The sequence below is a fragment of the Nestor notabilis genome, unplaced genomic scaffold, assembly GCF_000696875.1.
Source record: "Nestor notabilis isolate BGI_N333 unplaced genomic scaffold, ASM69687v1 scaffold4516, whole genome shotgun sequence".
NCBI classification, from domain to species: Eukaryota; Metazoa; Chordata; class Aves; order Psittaciformes; family Psittacidae; genus Nestor; species Nestor notabilis.
In genome coordinates, this window is record NW_009932240.1 from 1 (window position 1) to 10,671 (window position 10,671).

General features: G+C 38.5%; 1 protein-coding gene across 1 annotated transcript; it reads left to right on the forward strand.

The window, feature by feature from the left end:
• Positions 1-1,504: 1,504 nt before the first annotated feature.
• FAM19A4 (family with sequence similarity 19 (chemokine (C-C motif)-like), member A4) lies at positions 1,505-9,495 on the forward strand (the record flags this gene model as incomplete). The annotated part of the gene is made up of 2 exons (XM_010016271.1): positions 1,505-1,660; positions 9,344-9,495. Coding segments are annotated over 2 exons (308 nt in total), but the record flags the coding sequence as incomplete, so codon positions are not given.
• Positions 9,496-10,671: the final 1,176 nt, after the last annotated feature.

Below are 10,671 nucleotides of genomic sequence, written 5' to 3' on the forward strand. Positions count from 1 at the left end.
TATATATATATTTAAATACTCTCTTTTTATTTTTTGGAAACTCCCCTTAGAAGCCTAAATTGCATTGCAAACTCTTTTGTAGGTTGAAGATTTCCCACTTAATAAACTCATTGAAATTTCTGCCCCCAAAGTACCGTGATCTGAATTACTTAATAACATTTCATCAATAAGGATGTGAGCCTGGCCATATTGCATCAGACCAAGGTGTTCTCTGTCTTCAAATCCTGTGTCTGGTATTAGTAACTGATACTGTAAAACTTCTCCCCCACCCCCCAGAAAACACAACAGAGGAAGCATGGAGTGAGTAGGAAACAGGGCAATCCTCCAGGCTTGAGGATTGTCTATTTCTGATGAGTGCTCTCCCTTTTACCTTCTATTCTCTCATCTTCTGTGCCTTTGATATTACCCACTCCTACACCAGTATCTGTACTGCAGTCTCTTCTCATATAAGGAGCCTGTATTGCTTTGATGGTGAATATTTTTATTATTCTCTGTGTTGTCTCTCTAGCTCACTTATTAAAAAACTCACCCTGTTCTGTAGTGCTGTTAATTTACAAGGTGCTTTACAAACACTGATAAAGGCCATCCAAGGCTCTACTCTAAATAAGACGAGACAAATGAAAGATGAAGCACTTAAAGGCTATTCAGGAAAGTGAGGACATGGAAATGACTTATGCAAAGAGGAGAGGGGTTTTGTGAAGTGGGGTTTCTGAGAAAGGGTTTTAGACAGGGCAGAGAGTAAGTTCCCCAGTGGAGAAAAATAGTCAGGTGCAAGGAGCAGTGGAAGTACTAAATGAAATTAGGAGCAAGGAAAGGAGAGGAAGGGAAAAATAAACTCGAAGAAATAGGGAACAGTGAGTTGTGAGGAAATCCACTTAACAGGAAAGCAACAAAATAGAGTATCACAGGTTTCTTCAAAATGGTCTGGGACAGAACTTGAGAAATCCTTATAGTTTGTTGAGTTTGTTTGTTTTTTTAGCAGAACTTGGCTGTCTATGACAGCTTTTCAGTCTACTTTGTTCTTACCCCACATGCAATGATAAACAGGAAGCAGTGCTTTTGTGTTGTGTTAGAAAGTTTTTGCCTACTATTTAAGATAAGTCTCCCTTGCACTAAATACTATCCAGTCCATTGTGTCCATTTATGAATGAAAGAATTAAGTATAAAACCTAATGCATGAGAGGAAGCCAAAGGAAGGAGGGGTGTGCTCTGTTTCTCTATTTCTCCTTGTCTAATCCATCTAATTGACTACTCCAATCTCCTTTTCACTCTATGGCTTTGTAAAGGCCAGGGAAGATAGATTGAAAAATTGACTTGTTATGATGAACTAATCTGTATTAGGAAGAGTAGGATAAACTCAGGGAATAACTCAGAGTCTGCAGGATGCTTTGCCCCTTGGTCTTCATGGGGTGTTTGAGAGACTCAGTATCTTGTATGAACTGGCTTTTTCTTTATGCGCTGGTGTTTTGGTTTGTTCTCCATCTCTTATCTCTGCAATTAATAGGCCAGCACCAAGTCAAGCAAGGGACATGTGAAGTTGTGGCAGTGCATCGTTGCTGCAATAAGAACCGTATTGAAGAACGCTCACAAACTGTCAAGTGTTCCTGCTTCCCGGGGCAGGTGGCAGGTACAACAAGGGCTCAGCCCTCGTGCGTGGAAGGTAAGCAGTCTCCCGCTCACTCATGGTTCATTAAGATTGTTTGAGAGTTTATTCTCCTTGATTGTTTGACTTTCCACTGCCTCAAAAGCGTAATCCTTCCTTTTGTTAATTTTGGAAACGTCTCTGTACATTGATGATAATGAGTCTGTGCATAAATCTCAGTGTAATTAATCCTCTTAATATATGTACTCATCTATTTCATGTCTGTGCCAATAAAACTTAATTTTTTCACACAAGAATTCTCCTTTAAAACTAGTCTGAGAACAGCATAAACCAAGAAATTCAAGCTTATATTATTAACTCCTCCAGATGTCTTTTGACTTAGCAACTTGGCTTGAAATTCACCGGATAATAAATGCAGCCCTAAGTCTGAGCACGCAGATAGTGCTGGAACATCTGAGTTTGAGAGCTGTTCTCTAGACGAATGTTTCACCATTTTATGTGCTCGATGGTCTCTTATGCTGGCACCAGTGCTACAATGATGCCCAGTGTCTATTCAGTTTCATGTTTTGTTACCCCAAATATTTTAGTATAAAATGCTGCACAGGACACAGTGTCTGAGCTAGGACACCTGCTGATGAAGGAAAAATCTGGTACAGTTGTCTTAGTCCATCACCTTCCTGAGTGATGGACTCCAGATGGACTCCTCACAGAGCTCAAGGTTGGCATCCTTATGCTTTTAGCAGTATAACTCATTTGAAAGTAAATTGATTATACACACCAAAGCCAAAATCTTACCTTGATCGTAATGTTGACCAGGCATTCTGAGGCTATCTAAAACTTACCTCCTTGAGGTTCACTCTACACCTCACCCTGCTGTTTTCCTCTCTGGCTTACCAGAAGTTCAGAAACTGGGTTACCCTTCTTCCTTTTCCACCAGCGGAGTCTATTCCCTGGAGAGGCTGCTGATCTTGTTGTTCACTTAGTAAACACATTACTGGATCCCCTATTTCATTAATTCAAAGCAAGACCCTTCTGTTTTCATTCTTTTTCACACAAAATTGCAATCATTTCAAGTTAAATATAAAAGAAAAACATTCAGAGATATTTAGCTTTAAACATAAAACTCTAAATACATGTGATGTCTGATTTATATTTTTTTTTATCTTTTTTAAACCTATTACCTGTTCTAAGAACCTCTTGTTTAAGAATGGATTTTTAAAATTATTATTATTGTTTAGATGCTTAGTCTTTTCATGCCTTGTAATTCAGGGACACAATCAGCTTTAACTGCAATTTGTTAAGTAGTTTTCTTGTCAGATCAGACATACCTTCTGTGTTTTTTAGGTGACACGTCAAGCAGCAGAAATACTTTTGCATACACGGATAATGAAAGTCATGCATTGTTTTAAACTTGCTTAAGGATTGCAAAGGTGACACTCATTCTATGATAGAAAGATATAAATGTACAATATCTTGAAGCGTAATTCAGTCAACGCAAATAGTTGCTCAAAGAATTTAGTAGCTGTTTTTTCTTCAAGTGTAGTTGAAATTAAATGCAACAAAATATTATGAATGTAAGATTTTGGTTTCTAAAGCAGAAGCCTTTGATTCCCCCTCAGACCTTAGGGTAATGCTCTAGCACACTTTGCTTATTTTTGCAAGTAGCTGGGACTACAGTCCATTGCTGTAGCACAGAAATGATAAATATCTTTCCTTAGCCTCAGGATTAGATGTGTTTTCTCCCGCTTTGTACATATCCTTCAGTAGACTTCTACACTGTGGAAGCCAGAAACACAGTTGATGTCTTGAATTTGCATATTTCAGTCTTATACAGACATTTTATTTTCTTTTCCAGCTCTTTTTTATTGAACGTAGGGCTGTTTAATTTGCGTATATTTTGCCCTGAGCTTAAAGAGAACAGCATGCCCAAAGCACAGAGTTACTTCTCCAGCCAAAAGAAAAGATTTTATAAAGCAATTGACTTGTAGCAGTCTTTCAGAGTATTTTCTTTGAGCTTCAGACCTCATCTAGTTGTAGTTATCATTTGCAGTAGGGCAGCAATTTTTTCTGTGCTGTTGATCAGGCACGGCATGTATGTGGTGGTTGGTATTTACAGTTCCTACACAGAATCATAGAATGTCTCTAGTTGGAAGGGACCCAAAAGATCCCTTTTTTTAGTTTAGTTGGGTATTTCCCCTTAATTTTCTCTGTCTTGAAGCATATGGGTTTCCTGACCTAAATCCCCCCGGCTTTCAGCGACAGCTTGTTTGTTAATTTAGGTGGGGTAAAGCCTAGTTCATCAAGCAGAGCTCCTTGTTGATGAGCATTGGGCATTGTAGCCTTTTGTATGTATAGGCCATGAAAAAGGCTTTTAAAGCCCATCATCATGGTTTTTAGTGTACAGCCATAGGCCAGCTGGATATTTACATTGTGGAATAGGTTGACAGATGCCAAAGAATTTTACATAAGGTCAGATTTAAAGCAGCATTTTATTGGAGCAGCACTGTATATAATGCTAAGCCCAGCTCAAAGAGGTAGTGAATGTATGTACCAATATTCATAGCTACCTAAATTTCAGGAAGATCTCTTATTTGAGCCAAATCAGAATGGATTTTTGCATAATTCCATTTGGATATTCACCTACAGATAGCAGTGACATTTTTTCTCAAGATAGGTGCTATGGAAGAAATTAAATACTTGTGTTGCAGAAGAAATGATAAATATCCAGGTGAGTTCCAAGGGAAAGGTGTTGAACTGGTACAGAAAGGAAAATAAAAGCATAAAAGCTAGTTAAAACTTGCAAATACATGAAGTGAAAGTCTTAACTGTCTTGATTGCTCCAAGTCAGTCCTTTTCCATGTTGTGCAATAATACTGTGTTGTGGGGCCTAACTGGCATTTATAGAGTGCTTTGCATTTCTGCAGCGCCTTTCATCTAGGAAACTTTAAATATTGGCAGTAGGGGAAGTCAAAGTACTTCATTTAAAAAGGGTACGGAGGTGAAAATCGATGTTTGTTATAGACTGAGATCTTCCTAGCATTTTTACAAGCACAGTAAAATCACTCACTGTAGCCTAGATGAGAGAACATGGCAAGAAGTCTTTGAATATTCAGGATATTTTTTCTTTATCTTTTGCCCATGTTAACACACTTGCTTAGATAACTGCATTTTGAATGCATCCAAATAGCGATTCTGTCATTTGTGTATTTCAACTTAGTTGTGAAAGCTATTGACAAGCATTGGCAAACAAAAAAAGCACAGCTAGTTCTTCTGTACGCATGCACACCTCATTTTCCTGTGGGTTATTTGAGTTCCCAAGCACAGGCCCATCTGATACTTTGAGAAATTATGCTGTAGATAAATTGAGCCATCAGATTCAGAAAAAAGCAAAGCATACAAAAAGAAGTATTTAAATATGCAGAGAGGGCAGACCACACAGCCTGTATACCCTGCCTTGAGTTGTAGCTATACTGTTTGATTGCAGCTATAGAAAATCTTGTTTAGCAAAGGTCAACCCACTCTTCTGTCAATGAGTAAATTACTTTGAAAATAGTCATGAGATTTTGTTTATACCCATTTTGTTCATACTCATTTTCTTTATGGAAATAAACATCCCTGAGTAAGTACCTCCAGCTTGTCTAACAGCTACTGCCAAGGAGATAAAACATTAATAACTTGTGTCTGTAGAGTAGCTATCTTAGCTAAGTGCGTTAAATGCCTCTAAGTAAATCATCACTAGCCAAATCATCTTCCATCCAGGCAATTCTATTAGCCCTAGAATTTATGAGGAGGAAACACACAGATTGGAAGAAAATGTGAATAGAACTAAAGAATTGTTTAAGAATTTTCTGTAAAGCCAAAGAGCTGCAATCAAGTAAAAAGACAATTTTGGCTGAAAGCCCATCTGTGTTATAAACTGAAAGGGAGAGAGCATATAGAAACAAGAACACCAAAATCCAATACGTAAGAAATAGATAAGAGAAGAAATAGCCAAGAAGATTTCTCTCCTGCTGTTTTTGAATGGTTTTCAGAATACTTGGGGACCATGCTAATGGCATGTCAGTATTCAAAGAATAAAAGGAAATAGACAGTAGAATGCATAGTGTACTGAAAATTTTTATGGAAGAAAGCTTACACAGTGGATCAGGCAAGACATCTGTATTTGTCCACACTAAAGACAGTATGAATTTGGTTGTTCAAGTAGAACACATAGAAACCCTTATAAAAAAAAATATTGCCCATAATGCATGAAATATTGGTATTGTTAATGCTGAGGCATATCAGTATCTCAGTTCTTTTGCTAAGTTAACAGGATGGGGTGGTATTTTCTAACTTATTGTTAACTGAAGAGGGTGTTAACCAACATCTACTAGTATTAAACTTCTTTCCCCGTTCTGACCCTGAGTACTTCAGAGTCCTGACAAACTGGCTGGTAGGTCTCTGATCAGTTGTTGTACTTCAAACTGTATTTCAGAATACTTGGGAGTATTCTAGATGAATACTAGTGCTGTGTCAGTTTTGAGAGTGTAGGCAGCCAGGTCTAGACACTTAGGGACAGCTGAGACTGATCTCAATCCTGTGCGGGTAACTGAGAAGCTGATGTGGCATCCAATGAGCAAGAAATTCCTGGAGTAGAGATCACAAGAGTTTATGTAGCTTTCTGCAAAGAGATTTGCGAGACCCAACTGATTTCATTTTCTGAGGAGTTCTCAAGATTAATATAGATAGTTTTGGGGTTTAAAACACTTAAGCCCAGTTTTTTCCAATTTACTTTGGAAGATAATGTAAAATTTATTTAATGAAAGGTTTGGTTACTAAATACATTTAAGGATGTAAATCTTGTTTTTCGGTAAGATATTTAATTTTGAACAATATACCATTGTATGCACTGTTCAGTTTGGCATACCTCAAAAACACTTCTCTTAGTGTCATCAGTAGGAAGTGGTAGTCAAACGGCCCATACCTACTGGGATTTCACAATGCTTAGCTCTGCACCTGACACTGCAGTATTTTCAGCAGTGGCATGAAAACAAATACAGAATCTCACCTGACAAAACACATGTACGGGCTTCATCTGGTGGGGCAAAGGAGTAAACTAATGATAAGCTCAAGGCAGTCAAGTGGCATAGTCCTACTCACAGGAAGCAGAACCTTTTTGAAATGACTGTATTAATAAAGACAAATGAATTGTGGTGTGAAACTGAAGAAGTTCAATCAACTCAGCTTATCAGGCAGAAGATTGAAAAGTTACTGGATTGCAGCACATTTAATACCTTCGCATAGAGAAAATTATGATTGCTAACAGGTGCTGTAATGTAAGAGTAGAAAGTATGACAGAAGAGGTGGGAAGAAGAAGAAAACTAAGGCTGTGTGTTTTCATGCTGAGATCATTTAACTGTCAGAAAGAATTACAGTGGGAGAAGTTTCTCTCTTCACCTGTTCCAGACTGGGTGTAGCCAAACACAACTGGGTGCAGAACACAGTGAATTGTGTGAGGCAAGATGAGATGATGGATTGACACCTTACTCTATGAACCTACTCTTTTCCATGGTGTCATGTTATCTAGGGAGTGTTGTCAGAAGAAGATTTATTTCTTCTAGGGTTTCTGGCTGTTTTCTGACTGCTTTCCAGCAAATCAGCTGGCTAATGTCAAACTAAAGCATTCTCCCTCCATACGGGTGGTTGTGTATGAGGGTGACATAGCTGTTCTCATTTCTTAGAAAAGCCACCAGTTTAAACCCCTCCAAGAGTGCCTCTACCTGAAAAGAGGATGAAACTTTTATATCCTCCAGTGACTTGCACAGGGACAATGATAGTCAAAGAAGACTAGCTCTGAAGATAAGCCTAAATGGCTTTGATGGAGAATTTTAATGGACTAATCTCAGGAGTACATTCTACACAAATAACTGCTGCCTGTTAGGACGTACAGATCAGCAGAGTTGACATTACAACCGCAAAGAAATTGGACATAAAATGGATGTAAGAATTAGTAGATTCTAGATGCCTGTGGGAGACAGGGGAGCAAGAAGTGATTCTCAAGGTCTGAAGCTGAACTTTTGTTGTTAAGGTAGCATTAAATACATGAAAACATGTTCACATGTCAGAGTGCAGGTGAAGCCTCAGCATGTCACCACATCCACACTCACAGCAGCACTCTAGAGAGCTGTTGTAACGCAGTAACTGGGCCTCCAAGGAGCACTCGCTGGCTTTGAAGCAGAGCTCTGAAGATACACGTAACTTGCTATCAGAATCTCCTGCTTGCTTAGGGACCTCTTCACATGCCCTCAGTCTTCTTGAATCTGGCCTTCTAGACTTGTTCTTGTTTACCTGAAATAAATGTGCTGTAGAAATCGACAAAAATTTAGAAAGTAGCAGAAATAAAATAGATGACTAGCCCATATATCTGGAGCAGAAATGATCCCTCACCTCCTAGGAAGCAGAGTCAAGTTTCACATGTTTTGTCAACAATCAATCAGCATCAATGATCTAAGAACCAAATGGCTGGTGAAAGGAGTTATACATTTATTTTATATGTTTCTGAAGTTAAAGAATAGTTTAGAAGAGCCAAACTGGTATTCCAGAAATACATTTTTCATAGTGCTTTTCACGTAAGCTTAGAGTGAAAGTGTAAAATGAAAGTAATTGAATGAACATTTCAGCAATATCTTGATGTCAGCTTGCCTGCTTGTCACCCTAATTTAAAGGTCGCAGAAGTATGAATCTGCCTTGAAATTAAAAGGAAAATAAGTGCTTTACAAGCAGTAGACTAAATTATTTTTGTTCATCTCTTTTGGATGTGGTAGCTTTTAAAGCGTGCGATTCAGTATTTCGTGCACATAGTAGCACAATGCAGACTAACTAAATCAAGATTTTAAGCCATATTTTATTTTGAAATCCAATTTAGATTATGTGAGATTGTGAGCTGATATATCTCATAGTAATTTGCTGCTATTTGAGGACTCTCATGAGCAATGCAAAGCAGAAATTCATGCAGATGTTTGCAGCTGTTTGTGGGTAAGTATATCTGTTGTTAGCAGTATTATAAAGTCATGACTACATTTGTAGAAATAACAGCTATGGTGTTCTTAATGGCAACTGGTGGTTTAAAGGTAGAAAATTAATAAATTTGCACATTTGAGATGTACTACTGTAGTCTTCCAAAACAAACTGCAAAACTGACAGTGGAACTGCAAGGAGATTTTTAGTTAATAATCTAAAGCTTTCCAGGGGTTTCCACATTCTTATCTGCACTATTAGCTGACAGGCCTCACATGCTTACATCTCTGTGCAATTCTATTTTCTCTCCCAGTGAAGGGAGAAACTGGCATTTCTTTGTCCAGTCTTGCATACGCATATCCAGGTTAAACAAGAAGCTTTAGCTTCATTCTGCCTTATAGCAGGTACTTGACTGAAGCATGTAAATGAAGGAGGCAGGTCATCTTTGTAGTCAGTGGAGATGGAAAGGCATCTCCAGAGGTTAGTTCAAATGTTGGAGTCAGTCTCTTGTGCTTGCCTGTCTCCACCATCTACATATGGAATTTACCCTCCTGTGTGCTGGTGAAGTTTTTAGCCCCATTTTTAGCTCAACTGCATTCAGTGCAATTAACTATTAAAACAATAACTAGTGGTTCTACCTTTTGAAATCAAACAATTGAACACTGCATCATAACCTCCTTACTGAACCAACAGTAATTAAAAAAAAGATTATGTTCTGTTTCTCTTTCCTATTTCTTTTCCTAGCTTCCATTGTCCTACAGAAGTGGTGGTGTCATATGAACCCTTGTTTGGATGGAGAGGACTGTAAAGTACTACCAGACTATTCAGGTTGGTCTTGCAGCAGTGGAAATAAAGTCAAAACCACAAAGGCAAGTACAGAGATCGCCTATATTTAAAGGTGGCAGTCTGCTAAGAGCACTTATTGCATTGCATCTGTGGGTGTGAGCACCAGCACTGGACTCAGTTGTTCTTGGAGAGGGAAATGTTGTGTCAGGACTTCCAATTCACTGCCAGCCTAGTGAAGTTATTGGGTGCTGGAGACAAACTGAAGAAGGCCCTTTTCCAGTCTTTAGTGAGCAAAGAAACTACTCCATTGCAACCAGTGCTAGAGGAATAACTGTGTTCTGGGATCAGTTCTTCAATTTGCAGCCTGTGTGCACGGATCCAAGGTCTTTACCAGTGTCATCTGAAGTTAGAATCCTTTGCTACTGGAAAGTTCTTTTACCTTTTGAAAGCAGCAGTCTGTCTTAGGAGTTACTGAGAATTTGCACTGACATCAGTGGGAACTGTGGGACACTTAGCACCACTGGAAATCAGGCTGGGTTAGATCATTTCTAATTACAGGCCACCCTGTAGATGGCCTATTTCTTAAAAAAAACCCCTTTGCTATGCCATCCTATTTCTTAATTAATGGCGAGCAGGGAGAAAATATCATGTTCTCTGTCTGCTTAACAATCTGAAATGAATTCAGTGCACTGAAGTTCAACAAGTCATAGCAAAGTGCATATTGAAATATATCATAAAACAGAAGTCTTTATCAGGCAATAACAAGGAAAGACATATGCTTAGCTTTTCCCTTTACAGCCTCTTCTAGTTAGAAATGAGTGTTGTTGATTAGGTTACAGTCTGAATTAATAAGTGAATACTGACACCAAATGTTGTTTAATAAAGGTTGTTCTAAGGAGTGAAAACTATGCTAATTTTTGGAAGAAAGAGAAAATTGGATGGTTTGGGCAGTTGTGGTGTGATATGGGTGGTCTAAAGCCCTTCTACAGACACTGCACAGTGGCAGGCTTGCTGGAAAAGGCTGACCAAACCAATCAGTCTGAAAGCCCTATTCCTGTTTTTAAGTTCAGAGGGTTTGTTGCAAATCAGTATTATTTATCAAATGCCAAAGACGTAATCTATAGTGTGCCTAGATCCTTCTGTTCTCCTGTGATGGATTCTCCACCTGAAAGTTGACCTGCACACTCTAGAATCACTGTAGGTAACTGGCAGTCAGTTGTTGCAAGATCTAGATTACTCTTGGCCTTTACATTTTTTCATGGGCAATGACTTAGAACTATTCATAT